At 37.8% G+C, this 25,045-nt stretch overlaps 1 protein-coding gene across 3 annotated transcripts in view; it reads left to right on the top strand.

Annotated features, from left to right (window-relative positions):
* The first annotated feature begins 866 nt into the window (after positions 1–866).
* Positions 867–25,045, top strand: part of EPS15 (epidermal growth factor receptor pathway substrate 15) — a 152,582-nt gene continuing 128,403 nt past the window's right edge. For 2 of the 3 annotated variants that reach the window (XM_047872025.1, XM_047872027.1), the window contains exon 1: positions 867–1,025. In XM_047872025.1, coding sequence (XP_047727981.1) covers positions 993–1,025 — 33 coding nt within the window. In that variant the 5' untranslated portion in view covers positions 867–992. The remainder of the gene's footprint in view (positions 1,026–25,045) is intronic. The other variant, XM_047872026.1, reaches the window with a different exon arrangement.

A 25,045-nucleotide genomic window follows, 5' to 3' on the forward strand; every position in this document is an offset into this window, starting at 1 on the left:
GGCAAGAAAATTATTTCTCCACCCTTCCCACTTGGTTTTTGGCTCCTGGATGGAATGACTTAAAAGTCTTTTTTTTCTTTCTATTTAAAAAAAAAAATTTTTTTAAGTTTATTTTTCGAGAGAGAGAGCAAGAGAGAGAGTGAGTGTATGGGAGGGGCAGAGAGAGAGAGGAGAGAGAGAGAGAAAGAGAGAGAGAGAGAGAGAGAGAGAGAGAGAGAGAGAGAGAATCCCAAGCAGTCTCCCCACTGCCAGTGCAAGGAGCCTGATGCGGGGTTTGAACTCATGAACCCGTGAGATCATTATCTGAACCGAAATCAAGACTCAGATGCTTAACTGACTGAGTCATCCAGGTGCCCCAAAAGTCTTCTTTTTCAGTATAACATCCTAATACCAGCTGGTTAAATGAAAGGTTTTGGAGTCAGACCTTGATTCTAATCTGGCTCTCTAATCAGCTGTATGACCTTAGGTAAAATACTTATTTGTGTCTCAGTTCCTTCTATTCATAACCTTGAAAGATAAAGTGTCTAGCACAGAGTCTAGCATATATAAAGTACTGTTATTTCTATCATCTCATTTAGTTTTCACAAGCAACCTGGACTTTGGGTATAATTTCCTCTATTTCTCAGAAGCAGAAGCTTAGGGTAGGTAGGTGGCCTGCCTAAAGCCTACACAGCCCATCCGCCTTACTTTTATATCCGCACCGGGTTTTCTCAGGCGGCCCCGGCGGGTGGGGGTGGGGTGAGGTGGGGTTGTGTAAGGCTCCGGTCCGGCAGCTTAAATTCCGGCGCCAGGATTTGGGCGCTGCCACGCCGGCGCCGGGCGGGCGGGGCCAGGCGGGGCGGGGCGGGCAAGAGGAGGGAAGTTGTCGAAGTTAGGGGAGACGCCCGCCCGCCTGCCCGGGCCTCGCCTCTGACCGCTCCCTCCGCCTCCTCCCCGCCCCGAGCCCTAGTCTGCCCGTCCTTCCTTCCCCTCCTGTGCATGATGGAAACACCATGGCTGCGGCGGCCCAGTTCTCCTTGACACAGGTAACGCCGCCCGCCCGTCCGGCTCGGTCGGCCGGTGTCCCCAACCCGGCCCCCTCCCCCACCGTCCTGTGGTTCACCGACCCGGGCAGTTTCTCTCGCCCCGGGCGGGGTGGCCGATGGTGAGAGCGAGAGCGTGTGTATATGTGCGAGTGTGAGACACTGTGACTGAGGGAGGGCGCCATCCCGAGCCCGCAGCTCCGCGGCTGCAGCCTTGACCCCGCCCCACACTACCCCCCACCCCAGCGCCCGGTCCCGCCGCCCCTACGTCCCACAGCTGAGTGGACCGTGCCCCCTACCCTGCTCAGCTGACGTCTGGCCCTTCTCACTCCACGCAGCTTTCACCCAGCCAGGAAGTTTCCTTCTTCCAGGCCAGACGCACTCCAGGTGAGCTCCTGTTGAGCTCGCGCGGATCAGCCTCACCCCCTGGTCAGCCCTTGCCCCGCACGAGGCTGGTCTCTGGGCCATGCAGTGCGCTTCCCGTGGTTTATACTCACCTTCCAGACCTAGACGCCCGGGGCCCTCTCTAAGCCAGTCTTTCCTCTCGAAACTGGCCTTTTCCCACTGAAGTCCAGTGAAAGCCCTCCCTTCCCCAGCAGTTTCTGATAGTCAGCCTCCCTTCCAAGTATGTCTTATTCTCCTCAACTGCTTACCCTGCTAGCCTCTTCCTGAGTTCAGCCTCTTCCTCTCCTCATCAGATTTCCTTCTGGGTCAGACCCCCCCAGTTCCGTCTCTTCCTGCTTCTACTCTTACCCGGTGGGCTTCACTTAATCGCTGCCCACACGGATAACAGGGAAACATCCTTTTACAGGTGTGATGGTTCCACCAGTCTTGGTGCTGGGAACGACTATAGAGATCACTCATTATGGGCCAACCTGTTCTCGGGGTCTTTCCTCTTGTCTTTCTGTTGTAGAGTCCACTCCTTGTGCTTCCCAGAAAACCTTGTGCTTCAACATCATTCACTCTGGGAAGCCTTGTTCCTCCTTGTCTGTAAAGAAAGCCAATTGTAATCTTTTCATGATGTTCAGGATGATGAGGAGGTGACATTGCACCTGTCAGTCTCTTCCTGCTCCTCTGACCAAAACTCACCCTCAACCTCAAATTCTGTTTGTTCTCCCCAAAGCTGGGGAGTGACCATGTATGCCCCGTAGAGGCCCACCACAGCCTTTCTTCCTGCCTTATATCTCCCTGCCACCTTGTAGTCTCCTTGGCCTAGATTTGTGAGTGCTTATACATTTGGGCCTTGGAGTTTTCTGTGTTGGAGCGGAAGGCTTTGGAGTGTTTCATTTAGCACTCTGGGATAGAGAAAGTGAGTGAAAAAATGTTTTCTTTCTCTGGAGTCACCTATAAACATGTACCTCAGGTAAAATAACTAACTTCAGTTTGCAGGATTTCTCAGTTTCCTAAGTGAAGTCTGTTTGTTTCCCAGTTTTCTTGGTGTTGCTTATCGTATTTTGACAAGCAGATGTCAGAGGAGAATCCTTGGAATGTGGCAATTTAGTTTTGGCGGTGAATCCCTTTGGAAGGGTCATCCTGAAACTCAGATGAGAGTAGTGGCAACATTGACTTTTGGGTGTTCACTTCTTATGAGTCTAGTTAGTGACTTGCATTATATAAGATCCTGTTGGCAGGCTCCTGCTCTCTGGTTGTGTTGGCCAATTCAGGCAGTTTTCCCCTCTTGAAGTTTTTGTTCTCTTGAAGTCTTCTATAGATCTGTTTCTTAGTTGTGTGCATACTTTATTCTCTCCCTGGGTAATACTGTGTTTTTAGTTTCTGTTTACTATCATTCATCTTTGGAAATTTTCTTCAGGCTCTGTCAGTTTTATAGACAGTTAAATAATTTAAATATGTTCTTGTGGTTATGTATTTAAATATTAACATGTACACATGGTAAATACTGAATCAGTGTTATCCTTCAGTGTCTCATATATGAGAGAATGTATGTTGATGGTTCCTTTATACTGATAATTCAAATTAAATCAATTTAGAATATTTTGATTTTAAGACATTAAGAAGCAATAAGATACATGTAAAGGGACATGAAAAAGAACCTAAGTGTTAATATACCCTAATGTGCCTCCTTGTTATTTTAAAACTTTTCTAATTTGTATATTTTCAATTTAATTTTTTAACTACTTGAAGCAAATAAACTAAGATAATCAGCCTGGTTTCACATTCATTATTGATCTATTTGTGTTATACTCACTGCCTCCCCCCCTCACTCCCCACCCCTCCACCCCCCCAACACACACACTTAGACATAGGCATACTCAAGAGAGAAATCCTCCAGGGCAGGGACATCTTTTAATTCATCTCTCTTCCTCAGTGCCCATCTGGAAGAAAGTGATTAAAAACTGTCTTATGAATGACTGCAAATTTTAAAGGGCTCTGTGACAGTTAAAAGATTAGACAGATGCTTGGGTTGGTTTCTGCCCCTGGTCGTGAGATAATAATGGTTTTGGAGTAGGTTCTTTCATTCAACAAATATTTGTTAAGTACCTATTATGTGCTAGGCACTATGCTGGGATTGTCTTGTTTATAATATTTTGCCTTTATCAGTTAAGCAAAACTGGCAGTTTGGGGGGGAAAATGTGAAAAATATTTTAATTTATTCCTTCCTTCCTCTTTCCCTGCCTGACAACCTACTTGCCAACTCCCCAGCCACCAAAATAAATCATCTAAATTATCATATTCTAGCTCCTAGAGAGGATAGAATACTAGAGTAATGAAATGTTAGTTCTAGTCTCAGATATGCCAAAAGCTAACTCTATGGCATTGAGTTAGGTCTCCAGGGCCTCGATTTTCTTAATTTTAATAGTCATTCAACAAAAAGTTGTTGAACATTCACTGTGTGCTAGGAATTATTCTAGGTACCGCGGCTATACTAAGGAACAAAATACATAACAATTCCTGGAGACAAAACATGGAACTTACATTCCAGTAGGGGAGTTTGAATTAGCTGATTTAAGGACCTTTCCCACTAACATTCTTTTTTATAGATCATATTCTATGATTTGTAGCTCTCGTGGGACTTTCCCAGGGTACTTTAGTGTTATATAGCCTTAGTGTTTTCTAATTTCAGTTGTCTTCACTAGGCATTCTATTTTATTCTAATCAGTAAGAAGTGAAACTTGAGTGAGAAAGATCTTGTGATTTTTGCTTTGTGGTGATAGATTACAAAAAAGATATTAATACTTTCTCTCCTTAAGCTTTTCCAATTGCCCATTTCTTCCTCAAGCCTGTATCCTTAATAATACTCTCAGTCTTTCTTACTATATGTAAGGAATACTTACTATATATACAAGGGTGTTACTATATGCAAGGGGTTTTACTTCATTTAACACTCAGTTTTACAAATGAGGGAAGTAATTTACATGAGCCTAGTATGTGGTGGATCTGAGATTTGAACCAAAGATTTCAAAAGCTATTTTATTCTACTTCTCTGCGTACTAAATGCTTGGCATATCTAATGCTCCCTTGTATTTTTGATGCTCTTTTTCAGTAAATGTCCTATTGTCCTAATTAATGTGTTTTTTTTTTTTTTTTTTTTTTTTTTTCAACGTTTATTTATTTTTGGGACAGAGAGAGACAGAGCATGAACGGGGGAGGGGCAGAGAGAGAGGGAGACACAGCATCGGAAACAGGCTCCAGGCTCCGAGCCATCAGCCCAGAGCCCGACGCGGGGCTCGAACTCACGGACCGCGAGATCGTGACCTGGCTGAAGTCGGACGCTTAACCGACTGCGCCACCCAGGCGCCCCACTATTGTCCTAATTAGATAGTAAACTTCTTGAGGCTGGAAGCCATGTCTTTTGCCTCTGAATCGCCAATGTCTTGGTATGTTGACAGTACAATTGTGGGTACACAAGTGGTGTTCTTGATGATGCTAAAAGTTTTATTTTATTGAAATATGACATGATGTGAGTATTTTAAATGATCTTCCTGCAGTTCAGCTTTATGCTGAAGTTTTCTTGTTTAATTTAGCAAGAATTCTTTTTTAATAATAAAAAAAACCTTAGGTGGCTCCTAGCTGGCTAAGTTAGTAGAGCATGTGACTCTTAATCTTGGGGTTGTGAGTTTGAGACCCATGTTGGGAGTGGAGGTTACTTAAAAAAAAAATAGAATCTTTAAAAACATTTTTGGATGTAATGAATTATATTGGGGCGCTTGGGTGGCTCAGTAAGTTAAGCATCAGACTCTTGATTTTGGCTCAGGTCATGATCTCACAATTTGTGAGATCAATCCCTGTGTTGGGCTCCTGCTATGCTTGGGATTTTTTCTCTTCCTCTCTCTCTGCCCCTCCCCTGTGTGCTCTCTCTCTCTCAAATTAATAAATAAACATTTTAAAAAATGTTAAGAGGTCCTTAGAATGGGACTTAATTGAAAAAATCTTAGTAAATGGTCTAAAACAATAAATGCTCTAAGAATACTTTTCTTTTTAATGCTTTTTTTTTTAATTGCTAGAGTGATAATAACTGCTTTATAGAAACTGGTAGTTGGAGGAAAAAAATCTCTCAGAATTTCAGTTTGTGGTGTTTGTTTTCAATTTCATTAAAGAAAAAAATACATGATGTATATTAATGTGCCATCTTAGTGGTTTAACAATTATGACAGTAAATATCAGGACAGAGCATAAAAATTACAACATGTTCTCAGAAGCAGAAAGAGTATTTATTTAACATGACATATTATTTGAGTTCCTACTATGGGAAGGGCACAATAATATTTTTCTTCTGTTCCTGAAATTACAGTCCAGTATACTCAGGAAATCCATACTTCCTTGAATGATATTCAGCCGTTCTCAAAAATGGCTTGGAATGTCCAGCATTTGGGAGGAGTTGTCATAGTTAAAATTAATTAGGAACAGTTGGGTTGGCCCAATACAGAGTCTCCCAGGAGTAACCTAAGAGTGTATTTTTTTGTTTTCACTCTATTTGCAGACAGAACAATAATGGGCTAAAATAGTAGAAAAAGATTGAGCATCTTTATTTAGTAACAAATCATAGTTCTAATCTCCTTTCTCACTAGTAGTCTGATTTAAGGACTTAATCTAAGGTGTTATACTTGCTTTCAAGGAATTAAACACAGTTACACACTTCTTTGTTTTGTGAGTTTTGCACTTAATATTGGAACTTTGGAAACCAGAAGCAGGAAAACGGGTTGAGTGAGAGGCAGAATGAGAGAAAGAGAAATATCTGGTTACTTGGAGAGTTGGTAGAAATAAATGAAAAGTTAATCCAAGCAGAGTTTATGAGGCAAACCCATACACTGGAATTGCATCTTAAAGTGGTTAAACTCTTATAAACAAGATAAAATATTATGTCTTCATTAAAAATTATTTTTATTAGGAGCTTGTAATAATTTGAAGAATGTTGTCATTTGAATGCTGTGTTACAAAGTGGAGACATTTTATTTAGAAAAATGATCTAACCCAGTTAAGCATGCATAGAAAAAAGACTGGAAGAAAAAGTAAGGACCAAGATTTTATAAGAGCATGGTTATAGTTTTTTTATTTACCTTCTTTTCAACAGTGTGTATTTCTTCTGGAGTCTGCTGATTTAGCGTTTCTACATGATAACCTTTTTTGACTATTTACTGTTAAATTGAAATGAATGACTGTATATAAAGTGAAAATCTGTGTTCTAAGATTACACTCACATTTCATCTTAAACATTCCCATCTTTACATTTAGAGAGATTGGTCAGAAGAATGAATAATAGAAACTATTGTTATAATTGGCTTGGAGAATTGTCAGAGGACTAATTTATAATTTTGTGTGCTGCTTTATAATTTACAAAGAATTTTATGCTCTCTTATTTGATTTTCTGTCAATAAGCTGGGCTATTACTGTGATTTCAAGTTAGAGAATACTAAGGCTCAGAATTTGTGACTTAAGTTTTACAGTCAGTAAATAAAAGCATAAGCCCATGTTAAAAAAAAATTCAAACAATACCCATAAAAGTCTCCTTCCTGTTCTGGGCCCTCAGTCTCCTTCCTTGAGGCAGTCATTCTTGCCACTTTGTTTTGTGTATTTCCAGCAATAATCTGTGATGTATGTGTAAGTATGCATAATTTTTCTTTTTAGTAAGCTGCATATTGTTTCACGGCTATTTATTTATTATTATTTTAGCTTAGTCTAGGAGATTGTTCTATACTAGCACATATAGTTCTCCCTCATTATTTTAAAAACTTTAGGATCGGGGCACCTGGGTGGCTCAGTCGGTTAAGCGTCCAACTTTGGCTAATGTCATGATCTTGCAGTTTGTCGGTTCGAGCTCCGCGTCTGGCTCTGTGCTGACAGCTCAGAGCCTGGAGCTTGCTTCGGATTCTGTGTCTCCCTGTCTTTCTGCCCCTCCCCTGCTTGCACTGTCTCTCTCTCTCTCAAAAATAAACAAACATTAAAAATAAATAAATAAGTAAATAAATAAATAAAACTTTAGGATCTTGCCTTATATGAATATACTGTAATTAGCCACCTAATGGTGGATATATATGTTGTTTCTAGTTATTTTCTATATTATTGAAGTGCTGGCATGAATATTCTTTTGCACACCTTAGTGAACAGGTATATGTACATTAGTTTTTGGTGGGTATAATTGTTGGGCCAAAGGATATTTGGATAGATATTACTAATTAGCATTCAGAAAGGTTGTACCAGCAACAGTCTGAATGTGCCTTTTCCTCTATAGCTTCATAAGTATGGTATTTTAGCAAACTTTTATTCATTGTCAACCTGATACAGAAAAATGATGTTAAAATTAACTTATACATTGTACTTTCCTTTTACATAAATGTGAACTTTTAAATATTTTGTACAAGAGTAAGGTAGAAGTAAGATATAAGAAACTTAACTTTGTGATATAAGTAATGCTTTCATAAATTGAAAGTGCATTTAAAAATTGAATGTTGGAGCTCATTTAAAAACTTGTTTTTTATATGGTACAGGTATACAAAGAAAAGTAAGCCTTACGTCCTCCCCTGTTAGATTGAGGATTTTGTAGGGGAAGTTAATGGTACCAGGAGTCTCTCATCTGAAATAATCAAGATGCTTATGTCTGATTATGTTTCAGTAAAAATAAAAATTTGGCCAAGAACAGTGGGGCAAGACCATACTTTTTTGGGGGAAAGCTTCTATATTACAATATTTTAGATTTTTTTAGATCATGGTTTTTCAACCTTGGCACTGTTGACATTTTGGGCCAGGTAATTCTTTGGTGTGGGGAGCTGTTCTTTGCATTGTGGGATGTTTTGCAGCATCCATACCCATGAGATGCTGATAGTACTCTTTCCATTTGGGACAATCAAAAATATTTCCAGATATTGCCAGATGTCTTTTGGGGAACAAAATTGCCCCTAGTTGAGCATCACTAGTTTAAATATATACTTTTTAACCTTAGTGATCCAGTAAGGCATAAAGGAGATATAGAGATATATACCTTCTTGGGATAGGAATGGGGGGAGTAGTTTATCTTCATGTTTTTATTCCCTAGCCTGCCATGAGCCATGAATGGCTAATTGTGCATAGATTTTGAACTTAAAAAATTTACATGGTAAGAAACTGGAAATTGTGAATTTAATTTTATGTGCGATTTCTCTGCCTTCCTTAGTGTGATCTTTAGTTGTGGAACAATTCTATCTAGTGGGCTAAATAGTAATGCAAAGATACTGAAAGGAAAATAATCTTATAACAGTATTGAGAAGGAAGAGGACTAATGTTTTTTAAACTCCTAATAAGCATTATGTACTTTTAGATGATTTCTACATTTCACTTGATCTTCATAGTCTTTATAAAATAGGACTTAATCTTCTGTATTTCTTAGGGTTATGTTATAAGTGGTGGATATGAGATTTAAGCCCAGGCATATCTGTTCTCAAACATATTTGCTATACTGTTTCCTGTAAACACTCATTGACAATAAGTCAGACAACTTTATGAAAATGAACATTCACATGATATTATATTCCTCTATTGTTATATAAAAGGAACAAATTAGGGGCGCCTGGGTGGCTCAGTCGGTTGAGCGTCCGACTTCAGCTCAGGTCACGATCTCACGGTCTGTGAGTTCGAGCCCCATGTCGGGCTCTGGGCTGATGGCTCAGAGCCTGGAGCCTGCTTCCGATTCTGTCTCCCTCTCTCTCTGCCCCTCCCCCGTTCATGCTCTGTCTTTCTCTGTCTCAAAAATAAATAAACGTTAAAAAAAATTTTTTTTAAAAGGAACAAATTATTCAGAGTGTGGTATGTGTACGTGTGTGTGACAGAAAGAGGGAGAGAGACGCGGTCCGTGAGTTCGAGCCCCGCGTCAGGCTCTGGGCTGATGGCTCAGAGCCTGGAGCCTACTTCCGATTCTGTGTCTCCCTCTCTCTCTGCCCCTCCCCCATTCATGCTCTGTCTCTCTCTGTACCAAAAATAAGTAAACGTTGAAAAAAAATTAAAAAAAAAAAAAGAAAGAGGGAGAGAGAGAAGAGGTCAATATTGGGATAATAATAACAATAATTAATACTGAGCACTTATGTGTCAGGCACTGTTTTTAATAATCTTTACAACCTGATGAACTTTTCAGTAATCCTTACCACCTGATAACTGGATCATCCTTGTTATCCTTGTTTCACAAAAAGAGGAAATTTAAGCACAGAGGTGAAGTAATTTGTTCAAGGTCAAGCTGATGCTAAGTAGTGGAGCAAGAATTGTAACCCAAGTAGTGTAAACAATTCATATAAATTGAGCAAGTGTGTTGTAATTTTGAGGACAGAATAATAGCTCTAACAGATGTAATTATGATACTAATGCTTGGTTAACTGAACATACGTTCTAGGCTGCAACATCTTTTTATGTGAAAATCAACTTATCATTGCATAGTCCACACCTCTAGAAAGTGATTATTGTACCAGATAGTAGAGGGTTTTTGTAGACTTGATAGAAGGTAGTGTTACATTTTGCAACCTAGGAATTTATTACTCACGAAAACCTAAGCCTGTCTGGGTTTGTGTACATTATGACAATATTTATTTTTAAGCTAATATTCTCTTGGATATGTTAGTTTGGACTTGGAGTTCCTTCAGTATTTTATCGCTAAAGATGACTCCATGTTATCAGAAAAAAATTCCCTAAGAAACTATTTTATTAAATAAAACCTAGAACCACTAGACTTAATGGTATCTGGCACTCCAAATATGAACATTGTGGAGAGCTAGGGTGAAATAATGGGAGGTATTGGGCTTTACAGTAAGAATGTCTGAGGTTTACATCCTTTATTTGATTGTGTAACAAGTTTCTTAGCTTCGTTTTTTTGTTTGTTTTTTTAAGCCTATAAAATGGGGGATAAACAACTTGCAGGATTTGTTGTGAAGATTATGTGCAATAATGGATATAAATGTCCATGATCAGTTTAAATGGTAGCAGCTAATAATAATAATAATTATAATAATAACTACTACCAGCACTAGCCAAATATTTATAATCAGTGGGTTTTAGTTATTTATAGGGCTGTTAATTTTTATGAAATGTTGTACTTAGAATTTTCATAGATCATTGATACCAGGGATTATTGGTAACTTCATTTTATCTTGTATTCTGTAGGTACAGACAGCATAGGTATTTATCATTAGGCATATATGAAAAATGTGAAACTTCTGTGCACCAAAGATGCTTCTGTTATTGCTGGTTGGTCTCTTATTTCAGAAAACATTTACTGAATGCCTCCTCTATGTCATCACTGTGTTAGGCCTTAGACATACAAAGAGAATAAGGCCTAGACTCATGCATATACTAAAGTACCTTTTAGTCTTTTAGGGAGATAAACACTGACTTTCTGGGATGTTAAGTACCTTGAAAAAGGATGATAGAACTAAGGCCCTGGGGTGCTGTGGAGTCTCCTGTGATTATGATGGAACTTTTTGTGGTAATTTAGTTTTTAAATTGATTGATACTATAGATGACATTTCAGGTTGTACTTAAAGGACAACATAAAACCATAGGAACATTTGACTTAAGTCAAATTTTATTTTGGTGCATAGGGTCCACATTGGGGGATGTAACATCCATTTTCTTATGATTTATTCTCTGCTTTTTTTTTCTTTGTAATAAAGCCAGATTTTTTAACTTCGAGCATAGGACATTAGGGAGGGATTTCAAGGAATAGGCTTCAAAGAATCTGTGACCTACGGTAAAATAGTATATAAAATATTCAGAGTATCAAGATTTCTATCCCAGGGATACTGACAGAAGTTTTATACAGTGGGAAGAACACTGGACTTAGTACTAGACAAATATGGATTTGAATTCTCCCTCTGCCACTGTACACTCTGTGGGTGCCCATAGCAAGTTACCTAAACTCTCAGAACTTCCTTATGAATGATGTATATACATTGTTGAAATATAGGAGACATTCAGTAAATAGAAGTGCTGTTGTTGGGGTACTTGGGTGGCTCAGGTGGGTAAGCATCCGGCTCTTGATTTGGCTCAGGTCATGATCTCATGAACTCATGATCTCATGGTTTGTGAGATCAAGCTGCACATCGGACTCTGCGCTGACATTGTGGAGCCTGCTTGGGAATCCCTCCCTCTCTCTCTGCGCTTGCCTTGCTTGTGCTTTCTCTCTGTTTCTCAAAAATAACTTAAAACTTAAAAAAAAAAGAAGTGTTGTTGTTCTTATTTGCAGAACTCGTGTAAATATTGTTTTAGATATTTTCATGTCCAAAATTCTGCACTCATTGAAGAAAACTGGGACATGCAGAATAATAGGAAAAGCATGGATTACCATCTACCCCATTCTTTAAAAGTTTTAGTTTTTTTCCTTTTTTTTCCTTTTTTTTTTTTAATTTTAGAGAGAGAGTGAGCAAGGGAGAGGAGCAGAAGGAGAGAGAGAGAGAGAGAGAGAGAGAGAGAGAGAGAGAGAGAATGTTAAGCAGGCTCCATGCTGAGCACAGAGCCTGATGCAGGGCTTGATCCCATGACCTTGTGTTCATAACATGAGTTGAAATCAAGAGTTGGTCGCTCAACTGACTGAGCCACCCAGGCGACCCTCTTTACATTTTTTAAAAAAATGTTTATTTATCTTAGAGAGAATGAGAGCAAGCGGGTGGGAGGGGCAGAGGGAGGTGGACAGAGGATCCAAAGTGGGCTCTTTGCTGACCACAGCGAGCCCAGTGTGGGCTCAAACTCACAAGCTGTGACATCATGACCTGAGTCGAAGTCAGGCACCCCTCTTTACATATTTTTTAATGTTTGTTTGTTTGTTTGTTTATTTTGAGAGAGACAGAGACAGAATGCAAGTGGGTTAGGGGCAGAGAGAGAGGGAGACACAGAATCTGAAACAGGCTCCAGGCTCTGAGCTGTCAGCACAGAGCCCGATGTAGGGCTCAAACTCACGAGCTGTGAGATCATGACCTGAGCCTAAGTCGGCCGCTCAACCAACTGAGCCACCCAGGCGCCCCATCTTTACATGTTTTTTAAAATGTAGTTATAACCTGGCTTTCTACACACACACACACACACACACACACACAATTTTGTAATGTTTTCCTTAACATTATAGGTGTTTTTCTATGTGATCATCATAGCATCTTTTTAATGTCTTTAGACTGTATTCATTAACTGGATGTTTTATAGTTTACTTAAGCCTCACGAATAATAGCAATTGATGTATAAATCATAATTAATGCTGTTGCAAATAACCTTTCATATACCATTTGCTGAATTCTGTTTTGTAGAGTTATAGATGGTATTTACCACATAATTAAATTATTTTTCTATATATACCTTTGGGTTTTTTTTTATACCTTTGGGTTTTGAAGTTAAACTTGAGTAATTTTTGTTTAGTGTATGTTTATAAGATCTTGAATGGCAAAGCGGAAAGCAGTATTTTACTCAGATAGGAACAATAATCTCAAAAATACTATTGTGAAGGAATTAAGTTGAATATATTTAATTTGGCTGCAAACTACATTTATAGTTTGTGAAGTTCACTTAGCATAGGAAATTGGCATTAAAAATTGTAGCTTGAAGAAGATTGGATGATTTCAGTTTGCTTACAATTTTCATCCTTTTTTGTAGGCTGGGTTGCTTTCATTCTTAGTCTTGTTCTCTACATTCCGTTCCATGTTTTTGTTTTCTTGCTTTTTTTTTTATTCTGGCACACTTTTATGCAGGGCCTTGTAAGACCTGGGGGTGGATTCTGAACCATCTGGCACTTGAGAACAGTTCAAAAACTTAACTTTATTGACTGTACTTTGAGCCAGACTTGTTTAAAATGTCCTGGCTTGTCTCTGTGCTTGACAGTTTTTTTTCTTTTATATCCTGACAGCTTTTTATGACTATTTTCTTCCTTATTTTAGTATAGGAATTTTACCAGTATCAGTATTTGTAGATTAAGATGGACAAGATTTATTTTCCTATAACCACACACACACACACACACACACTTATAAGGAAAACTTCCCAAAACATTTTATTTTTTAAAATAAGTGTATGATTGGCATGACTTATATACTTATACATGTTTAATAACTATTAAAAATATTTAAAAATTATTTTTTAAGTAGTAATTATAGCTTTTCATCATGAGGCTAGGTGGAAAGAAAAGCATACTCTGGAATTGTAAATTTACTGAAAATTGTTTAATTGTTAACAAGCTTTCTTTGAGCTTCCCGCTGTATTGTTTTAGCATTTAAAAAATTTTTTACTTTTTAAAGAAACTTATTGACATATATATAATCTATATATCATACAATTTACCCATTTAAAAAATGCACTTAAGTGACTTTTAGTCTATTCATAGATGTGTGCAATCATCATCACCACAGGCAATTTGAGAACATTTTTATCACCTCAGAAAGAAACCTTGTACCCTTTAGGTATCATCCTCTTCTCTTCCATGCTTTTCCCAGTCCTAAACAACCACTAATCTATTTTCTGTCTCGATTAGATTTTCTTATTCTGGACTTTGTATGAATGGAATCATGTACTATGTGGACTCTTGTGACTGGTTTCTTTCTCTCTCTCTCTCTCTCTCTCTTTTTAACTTGTTTTATTTTTTATTTTTTTTTTAATTTACATCCAAATTAGTTAGCATACAGTGCAACAATGATTTCAGGAGTAGATTCCTTAGTGCCCCTTACCCATTTAACCCATCCCCCCTCCCACAACCCTATCAGTAACCCTCAGTTTGTTCTCCATATTTATGAGTCTCTTCTGTTTTGTCCCCCTCCCTATTTTTATATTATTTTTGTTTCCCTTCCCTTATGTTCATCTGTTTTGTCTCTTAAAGTCCTCATATGAGTGAAGTCATATGATTTTTGTCTTTCTCTGACTGACTAATTTCACTTAGCATAACACCCTCCAGTTCCATCCATGTAGTTGCAAATGGCAAGATTTCATTCTTTTTGATTGCCGAGTAATACTCTATTATATATATATATATATATATATATATATATATATATATATATATACATACCACATTTTCTTTATCTATTCATCCATTGATGGACATTTGGGTTCTTTCCATACTTTGGCTATTGTTAATAGTGCTGCTGTAAACATGGGGGTGCATGTGTCCCTTCGAAACAGCACACTTGTATCTCCCGGATAAATGACTAGTAGTGCAATTGCTGGGTCGTAGGGTACTTCTATTTTGAGTTTTTTGAAGAACCTCCATACTGTTTTCCAGAGTGGCTGTACCAGCTTGCATTCCCAGGTTTCTTTCTCTTAACATAATGTTTCTGAGGTTTATCCAAGTTGTAGTAAGTATCAGTATTCATTACTTTTTGTGGCCAAATAATATTTCATGGTATAGTTATACTACATTTTCTTTATCCATTCATCTGTTGATGGACATTTGGGTTGTTTTCTCCTTTGGCTATTATAAATAATCTGCTATGAACATTCATGTTCAGGTTTTTGTGTGGATATATGTTTTTTTTATATCTGCTGGATATTTATGAGGTCACATAGTAACTTTATGATTTATTGCTTGAGGAATTGCCAGACTGTTTTCCAAAGCAGCAGCACCAGTTTACATTCCCACCAGCTGTGTATGAGGTTCCACATCCTCTTAATAATTGTTATCTGACTTTTTGATTCCAGCTGTGCCCAGAATCCTAGTGGCTGTGAAATAGTATCTCATTGTGGTTTTGATTTCATTTCTCTGATGACAAATGATGCCTACCATTTTTTCATGTGCTTTTTAGCCATTTGTATATCTTCTTTGGAGTAATGTTCATTGATGTCCTTTGCCAGTTTTTCAATTGAGTTATTTGTCTTCTTGTTATTGAGTTGTAAGTATTCGTTATATATTGTAGATATAAATCCCTTTTGAGATATATGATTTGCAAATATTTTCTCCCATTCTGTGGGTTGTCTTTCTACTCTCTTGACAGTGTCTTTTGATACATACAACTTTTAAGTTTTGATGAAGTCCAGTTTATCTGTTTTTTTTTCTTTTGTTACTTGTGCTTTTGGTGTTATATACAAGAATTTTTTGGCAAATATCAGGTCATAAAGATTTATCCCTGTGTTTTCTTCTAAGGGTTTTATAATTTTAGCTTTTACATTTAGGTCTTTGATTTGTTTTGAGTTAGTTTTTTGTACATGGTGTGAGATAATGGTCCAACTTCATACTTTCGCATGGATCTCCAGTTGTCACAGCACCATTTGTTGAAAAGACTGTTCTTTCCACACCAAATGATTTTGTCAAAAATCATTTGACCATAGATGCATGAGATTATTTCTGGACTTTTAATTCTATCGTGTTGATCTATATGTCTATCCTTGTGTAGTACAACATTATCTTGATTACAATTCAGTCATAGTTAACATCATGGAAGATATGGGTGACTGATGAAAAGGCGGTTATTGTGTCTGATGTGTAGTGTATAGCTAGGAAAAGGCCTGTAAGAATTTGTAGGATTAGGCAGACTCCTAATAGGGAGCTGAAATTTCATCATGCTGAGATATTGGACGGGGCAGGTAGGTCGATAAATGAGTAGTTAATGATTTTAATGAGGGGGTGTGATTTTTCGAATGTTGGTCATTAAATTCTTATAGTTGAAATACAACGATGGTTTTTCATATCATTGGTCATGGTTAGATTCCATGTGAGAATAATGATAACATACATTGTATTTAAGTACAGTTTTCGTAGTAAGCTTTGTAAGTTTTTCTTCAAAGCCTTCTCCAATTTATGGTGGGTTTGGTTTGATTGTGGCTGGTGGTATCAGTTGTGGTATTGTATTAAATTTCGGGGGATCTTTTTTAGGTTTAATAGTTTTTAAAATTTATTTAGGGGACATGCTTGTAGTGTTTGGTTATACTATAGCTATGGCTACTGAACCTTATCCTGAAGCTTGAACATCTAATAAAGCTGTATTGGGAATATTTATTACAGGGGTGTTAGTGGTAAGTTTTGAAATTGAGAAGTGTTAGTCCTGTCACTTTGTTTTTCTTTTCAGGATTGTTTTTGGCTACTCTGGGTTCCTTGCAATCCCATATGAATTTTAGAATTGGCTTATCCTTTTCTACAAAGAAGCATTTGGAATTCTCATAGAGATTGCTTTGAGTCTGGAAATTGGTATGGAGAATATACCTATCTTAATGTTAAGTCTTCCAATCCATGAACATGTGATTTTTTTTCCCATCTTATATATCTTTAATTTTGTTCAACAATGTCTAATAGTTTTTAGAGTGTAAGTTCTGTACTTTTTTGTTAAATTTATTCTTAAGTATCTTATTCTTCTTTATTCTTGTTATCTGAATGGAATTGATTTCTTAATTTCATTTTCATATTGTTCATTGCAAGTGTATAAAAATTCAGTTAATTTTTGTATATTGACCTTGTATCCTGCAACCTTACAGAACTCATTTGTTAGTTCTAATAGGATTTTAGTGGATTCCTTAGGAAGTTTTATGTACTGTATAAGATCATGTCATCTATGAATAGAGTTTTACCTCTTCCTTTCCAATCTGAATGCCTTTTATGCAATGTTCTTGCCTAATTTCGCTGGCTAAGACCTCTAATACAAGGTTGAATAGAAGTGTCGAGAGTGGACATTCTTGTTTTGTCCCCGATCTTTAGAGGAAAGCATGCACATGTATATACAGTACCTTGAAGGTGCCTAGTTCAGCGTTTGATTGTTCAAGAAACCTATGTTATTTGAAAGTATTATTAATTCACATTTTGGTTATGTAGCTCAGGGTTTCTTGAGAGTGAACTTGTATATATCAGCATCATCTGAGAACTTCTTAGAAATGCAAATTCTTAGACCTCATTCATTCCCACTATGAATCAGAATCAGAAGCTTGGGGGCAGGGGATTTACTTAGCCTTTTGCATGGTAAATGTAGTTCATATTCTGAAAAAACTACTGATGTGTAATATATAAGTATTTTAAGTATATGAAACCTATAATATTCACGAAGACTGCTTATAGTAGATATTTTTCTTTCTTTTTTTAAACATATGTAGAAACAACCCAGAGAGGTTATCATTTCTCTATGCTTTGGGGCAGTGGTTAAAAGAGTGGTTAAATGAGCCCTGACATTGTACTGCTTGTCTTGGAATTCCGGTTCTGCCATTTGCTAGCTATGTGAATTTGGGTACCTCATTTAATCTCCTTGTGTTTCAGATTCTTCATATGTAAAATGTGAATAAGAGTGTCTATTTTATAGATTGTGAAGATTAGATGAGATAATACAAATAAAGTGCTGAGAATAGTGCTTGGCCCATAAGTGAATCCTTAATAAAAATATTTGCTATTACAATTATTATTGGTCAAGAGTACCCAGCCATGGCCCATTTTTCATAACTTTCTTCTGTACATTTTTCTTGCTCTGCCTGAATTTTTCTGGCTCTTCTTTGCTTTATTCATTTGATAGATACTGAGTACCTCCTATCGATCAAGCACTGGTGTCTGTACTGTGACACATAGTAAGCAAGACAGTCGTTGGCCCCATGGGTTAATATTTCTAGTGAGGGAGACCAACAGAAACAAATAGATAATAAGTGTGTCCAATTGTGATGAGAGCTAGGAAAAACAGTAAGAGTGGGGTAAGAGAAGAGGGTGCTATTGGGAGCAACTTTAGATAGGATGGTCAGAAAGGCCCCTCTGAGGAAGTTTATTTTGATCAGAGTTTGATGAAATAAGAAGTAAGCCATATGAGTATCTATGGACACGTTCCAGGTAGATGGAACAGCAAGTGTAGGGGCCTTGAGATGGGAGTACTCTTTACAGTTGTTTGACTGGTTCCTTTAAGATTTAATTTAGATGTCACTTGTAAGTGACTTCCTCAGCTTTTTCTATTTGTTATAAAATAATTCAGACCTGACTTTTATTGATTTTTCCTCTTTTGTCTCCTTTAGGTATCTCTGATTCCATAGCAACTATATTTACTTCCTCTTGTTGCACTTATCACAGTAGACTATTATTGTCTGTTTTTCCCTCTAGACTTGAGTGTTCAATGTCAGGGACTATGGTTTCTCACTTATTTTAGTATTCCCAATATCAATGCATATAGATGTACAACAAATGTTTAAATGAATGAATAATGAATGAACAAACAAGTTTTTAAACTTTGTATTTCCTTAGTATATTTCTCTCTGTACTTTGTTTCTGCCTGGTAATAATGATAGTAAGTACAATATATTAATACTTTCTTATTTGTCTGACAGCTTAGTGCATTAAATACGTTTTTGTATTTAGCCGTTGTGTTATAATTTTTTCTTTTTTTTTTCTCTTAAGACTAAGTTATGGGAGAGGAAAGAAGTCCTATTTGTTCATCTCTCTGTCAAGAGTGCCTAGTGCAATGACACATGATGAATGGATCAGCAGTTTGTATAAATAGGAAATGACTGATGTGTTAGCATGTTAATGCATTGAGTCTTCTACTGATTCACATAAACTATCTAGTGTAAAGCATATTTGTATAATATTCCAATTGACCCTGAACTGTGAGCTTTAGGCAATATAGGTCATTTTAGTTATCTTTAATCTTCCTAGCTGCTTTCCCTCAATAATCCCTTGTCAAGTTTACTGTTCATGTAAGTGCTCCAGCCAGAGTTACTGTATTTCCTTAACCAGAAATGAAAAACAAATGGTCCACTAATTATTACAGAATACTTGAAATTGAGACTAGTTGAATATTGTCTCTGTACCCATTCACCAAAATTATCCCCTACTCCAATTCCATTAGAAATTCTTACTCCTACTACTTTCCAGATAGAGGTTAAGCAATTACAGTTTCTGGTGTAGGTAATTCTCTGCAGAGTCTGTATGAGTGATCAGTAGACAACCACCAGAGCAAAACTTGCATTTGAAGAGAGGAGTATGCTAAGTAGGCCAGATGACAAATTGGTGGACTGTGTGTGACTGACTAACATCCTGCTAGTATTTTACTAAACTAGGGATTGAAAAGCAACAGATCTTTTCACATTACAGTACAGATGAGTTGACAGTTTTTTTCCGGTCAAAGTTTAGTCATTTGGCTCTAAAAGGATGCTTTTTATTTCCTGGTTTGTGGATATATTTCCAGGAAAAGACAATGAAACACTTACAAGGATGGTTCATCATATGAAAATCAATCAATGTAATATACCACGTTAATAGAATGAAGGGGGAAAAACCCCACATGATCATCTCAATTAATGCAGAAAAAGCGTTTGACAATTCAACACCCTTTCATGATGAAAATACTCCGTGAACTAGCAATAGAAGGGAACTTCCTCAACATGATAAAAGCCATATATAAAAACCCACAGCTAGCATTATACTAAGTGTTGAAAGACTGAAAGCTTTTTTAAGATGAGGAGCAAGATGAGCATGACTGCTTTTACAAACACTTCCATTCAACATAGTACTGGAAATTATAGGTAGAGAAATTAGGCAAGAAAAAGAAATAAAAGTCATCCAAATTAGAAAGGAAAAAAATAAAATTATCTCTGTAGATGACATGATTTAAAAAAAATTTATTCTGATGGGGGCACCTGGGTGGCTCAGTCGTTTAAGCGTCCGACTTCAGCTCAGGTCATGATCTCATAGCTCATGAGTTTGAGCCCTGTGTTGGCTTCTGTGCTGACAGCTCAGAGCCTGGAGCCTGCTTCGAATTTTGTGTCTCCCTCTCTATCCCTCCCCCGCTCATGCTCTGTGTGTGGGTGTGTGTGTGTCTCTCTCTCAAAAATAAGTAAAAACATTAAAAAAATTAAAAAAAGAAAAACAACATTTCATTGCTGATTCTTTTGGGTCTCTGGTACCCAATTAACCCAATTAATGGGTTAATTGTGAATTTTTAATTTTATTTGTGCAAAGCTATTGAATAAGCTAATCTTCATTTATCTGTATTTAATTTAAGCATGTTTGCCTTCTATTAGTACAGGCCAACTTTTACCAATCAAACCTATTAGTTCAGGCTATTAATCATCCTACAGAGTTGGGTGTCAGTGGTAGACTGTGAGGGTTTACTCTCTCTCCCATTTTGTAAGTTGTCATAATAATGAAAATTCTTTTAACAAGTTCTTTGCTGTTTTTGAAATAAACAACTAATAAACATGTAAACATGCATGTTTTCTTAGTTTACTTTAAGAAGCTTATTTAAGAAATGGTGTTTATTCCAAATTATACTTGAGACAAACGAAGTAAGATTATGTGGATTTTTTAAAGTTTATCATTTTTGAAAGAGGGAACCTGAGTGGGGGAGGGGCAGAGAGAGAGGGAGAGAGGGAGAATCCCAAGTGGACTCTGCACTGTCAGTGTGAAGTGGGGGCTTGAACTCACAAACCTGTAAGATCATGACCTGAGCTGCAATCAGGAGTCTGACACTTAACTGACTGAGCCACCCAGGCACCCCTGTGTGGATTTTTTAAAAATGTTAGGTCTATAGTATGAAAATAATTGAAATAGTAAAGAATAAAGTTTTATTCTTCGATCTGTGTTATTCTGAAAACCAGTCAAGAAGTATATAAAGTTTACTTTATTAGCCAGTTTTATCTGTTCTTACATCAGAACCCTTTACACAAGTGATAGGAAACGCCAGTTCTTAAATGGAAAGGGAATATGTTAGTTTATGTAGTTGATAGGCCTGGGAGTAGAGCTGTCTTCAGATGTGTTAGGGTCTCAGTGATGTCACTTTTCAGTTTTTCCTTCATATCTTGGCTTCAGTCTCAGACAGGTTTTCCCATGGTATCACTAAGATGTTTGTAAAGCTGCAGGCATGTGGTCTTTGTAACTCCTAGTGCAGTGGAAGAGAGAATCTCTTCTATGATAGTTCCCATGAAAGAACTGAGATTTTGTCTGATTGGATTGACTAAAGTTCACATTTGTTCCCAAAATAGTTGCTGTAGAGAATGGGTTGAAGAGTAGGTTTGTCAGAAAGAATTGAGATTACTGGTTGTTATGTGTTGAATTGTGTCTCTCCTCACTCAAATTCATAGGTTGAAGTCCTAGAATGTGACTTTACCTGGAATTAGTCATTATAGATGTAATTAGTTGAGATGAGGTCATACTGGAGTAGGGTGGGCAACTAATCCAATATAACTGATGTCTTCATCAAAAGCAGAAATTTGGGCACAGGCATACACACAGGAAGAATGCCATAAGAAGATTGGAGTTATGTTGCCATAAGCCACAAAACTACCAAAATTAGGGACCTGGAACAGGTCCTTTCCTAGTGCCTTCAGAGGGAGATTGGCACTGCCAACACCTTGATTTTGGACTTCTGGCTTCCAGATGGTCAGTAAATTAATGTTGTCCTTAGCCACTCAGTTTGTGGTACTTTTTTATGGCAGCTCTAGAAAACCAATGCAGTTATCATGAATTCCAGTCTGTCCTGTTGAGTGACTTTCTCAGCTGCAACCTCAAAGAAAAGGGGGTAGTTGAATTCATCAAGGTTTGGGATTTTGCTATGTTGCTGTGACCAAAAGACAAGAGGAGCAAGAGAATTCAAGATATTAGCAAGAATATTATCAAAATGATATACCGTATCTAAACTGAATGAGGAGGAAAGTACAACAAAGAAGGGGTCTGATGGTTTAGAGTCCAAGTGAAAGGGTCCGTGTTATAGAGGCAAAAGATGATAACTTGAAAGAAGAGGTTATGTTTGGAGAACAAGGTACTCAAAGTAATGATTTAGGAGGAAAAGTGTGTGCAGGTAAAGGTAGAAAGGCTGGGAAGGCTATTACCATGGGAGTAAGAGAGTGACTGGGCCATAACATATATGTATAACTCTGTGTTTTGGAGAGACCATTGAAGTTAAGAGGTCTGGGAAGTAAGAAGCCAGGTTGTTGGATGGGTTAAGTCAATGGTGAAATAATCCATTGATGAGGTTTAGAGTAAAGAGGAAGACAATGAGTCACGTGCCAAAGCCTTACGTGGTGTAGAGAGACCAGGTTAAAAGATACCAGTGTTAAGGAAGAGGAGAGAGTAATTTTGTTGAAAGGTAAGAGGTTCAGAAGAGTAGAGCTTTTTAACTAACTAGAATTTAAGTAAAAACTTAAAAACATAAAATAAAATAGAAAAAAAAGTAGAGCTTTATTTTGTTTTTAAGTTATTTTTTAAAGTTTTTTAAAGTAAATTTTTATTTTTGAGAGACAGAGACGGAGTGTGAGCAGGCAAGGGGCAGAGAGAGAGAGACACAGAATCCGAAGCAGGCTCCGGGCTCCAGGTTCTGAGCTGTCAGCACAGAGCCTGACACAGGGCTTGAACCCACAAATCACAAGATCATGACCTGAGCCGAAGTGGGTTTTTAACTTACTGAGCCACCCAGGTGCTCCTGTTTTTAATGTATTTTTTAAATGTTTTATTGATTTTTGAGAGAGAGAGAGAGAGAGAGAGAGAGAGAGAGCGCGCGCGCGCGCGCACCAGTGGGGGAGGGGTAGAGAGAGGGAGACACAGAATCCAAACCAGGCTCCAGGCTCTGAGCTGTCAGCACAGAGCTCGACGTGAGGCTCAAATCCACACACGGACTGTGAGATCATGAGCTGAGTTGAAGTCATATGCTTAACTGAGCCACCCAGGTGCCTCTATTTTGTTTTGTTTTTGAAACAAAAAGTTGAGTAGTATAATGTGGACAAGCTGCAGAAATGATCAAAGAGCATTTTAATCCCATTTCTGGACCCTGAGGTAGGACAGTTATAAAAAATGGACCATTTGAGAGGGAGGCGAGAGGTTGAGTTTCATTTAAAAGAGGGGGTTGAAAGTAACATTCGGAGAAAAGATGTGTCTAGCTTTTTCTTTAGGAAAGGACCAAGTATTATTTCATGTTAGGTGGTGAAGGGAACATTCTCAGAAGAGGTTGAGGAAAAAATGTCTTGTTTACCCTTTTCTTTCTCTACTGTAGACAGTAAACTCTCTGAGAGAAGGGACTGTGTATCACTGTGCCTAGCTCAGTCTTTGGTAAGTAGTAGGTTGTCAATAAATTTTGAATAAATGAATTTATACTCCCAGCAGTATTTGGGAATTTACTGCAAGAAGGAATTTCATTAATAATCATTCATTCAACTAATATTTATTGAGTGCTTCTGTAAGTAGGTACCATGCTAGGTATTGGGGATATGATGAACAAGATAGGCATGGGCTTCTGCTGTCACGGAGCTCATCTTTTTTTTTAAATTTTTTTTTTCAACGTTTATTTATTTTGGGGACAGAGAAAGGCAGAGCATGTACGGGGGAGGGGCAGAGAGAGAGGGAGACACAGAATCGGAAACAGGCTCCAGGCTCTGAGCCATCAGCCCAGAGCCCGACGCAGGGCTCGAACTCCCGGACCGCGAGATCGTGACCTGGCTGAAGTCGGACGCTTAACCGACTGCGCCACCCAGGCGCCCCGGAGCTCATCTTATAGTGAGGGCCACCCACACACAAAAAAAACCACAGACAAAATTAAAACAAGTTGTATTAAGGTCTCTGAAGGAAACAAGCAAAGCTAAGGAAGAAAATAAAAGAGAAGAGGACCTACTTTATGATGATCCAAAAAAATCTTAGAGTGGGTAACATTTAAGCTAAGTAAATGAAGATACCAACTATGCTTTTCAGGAAGAGAGAATGATGCATGCAAAAGCTGTGAATTAAGACAGAATTTGTACTTTTAGAAGAATTGAAATATCAGAGTGAAATTAGTGGCCCTAAATTAGGCTGGAGAGGTGAGCAGAGACTGGCAGCAATTCCAAGCCATGGCAAAGAGTTTGGATTTTATTTTTTTTGTCAAATAAGAAGCCATTGAGGGGTTTAAACAGGGTAACATTATGTCCTGATTTATATTTTTATATGACCACTGTATACTCTGTATGGAGAGGCAAGAATAAAGGCTGAGAGGGTGGATAAAAGTTTGTTACAGGGGTGCCTGGGTGGCTCAGTCGGTTGAGTGTCCAACTTTGGGTCAGGTCATGATCTCACTGTTCATGATTGAGCCCCGCGTTGGGCTCTCTGCTGTCATTGCGGAGCCTGCTTCGGATCATCTGTCCCCCTCTCTCTCCGATGCTCCCCTGCTCTCTCTCTCAAAAATAAATAAACTTCAAAAAAAAGTTTGTGGTAGTAGTAGTAAAGACAAGATATGGACTGAGATCTGAGAGAGTTGGATGAGTTCAATGTATATCTTGGAATTAGAGTTGATAGGACTTGCTGATGGATTGAAAACAGACAGTGAGGGACAGGTAGACTCAGGTATTTGGCTTGTGCATCTAGATGGTTTGTGCCGGGGATAGGAATGGGTTTTTGGAGAAAAAAAAAATACAAGTCTTTCAGATGTTTGGGAGATACCCAAGTGGAGATGTAAAGTAGATGGTTTATGTAAATTTGGAGTTCAGAGAAGGGGTTTGAACTAAAGATACCCATTTGATAGTCATCAGTATAAGTGTGGTATTGATATCGTGGGACTTGATGTGATCATCTGGGTTAGTATAGAAAAAGGGCCTGAGGTGAGGTTGTGAATGTCCTTGGTAAAAAAAAAAAGGTAAAGCGCTATACAAATGCAGGAGATAGTTATTTTGTTTCATTTCTTCCTTATTTGAATGTTTATAAATTCATATATTATTCCTGCTTAAAGATA

This window comes from Prionailurus viverrinus, chromosome C1 (assembly GCF_022837055.1).
Source record: "Prionailurus viverrinus isolate Anna chromosome C1, UM_Priviv_1.0, whole genome shotgun sequence".
Lineage (NCBI taxonomy): Eukaryota > Metazoa > Chordata > Mammalia > Carnivora > Felidae > Prionailurus > Prionailurus viverrinus.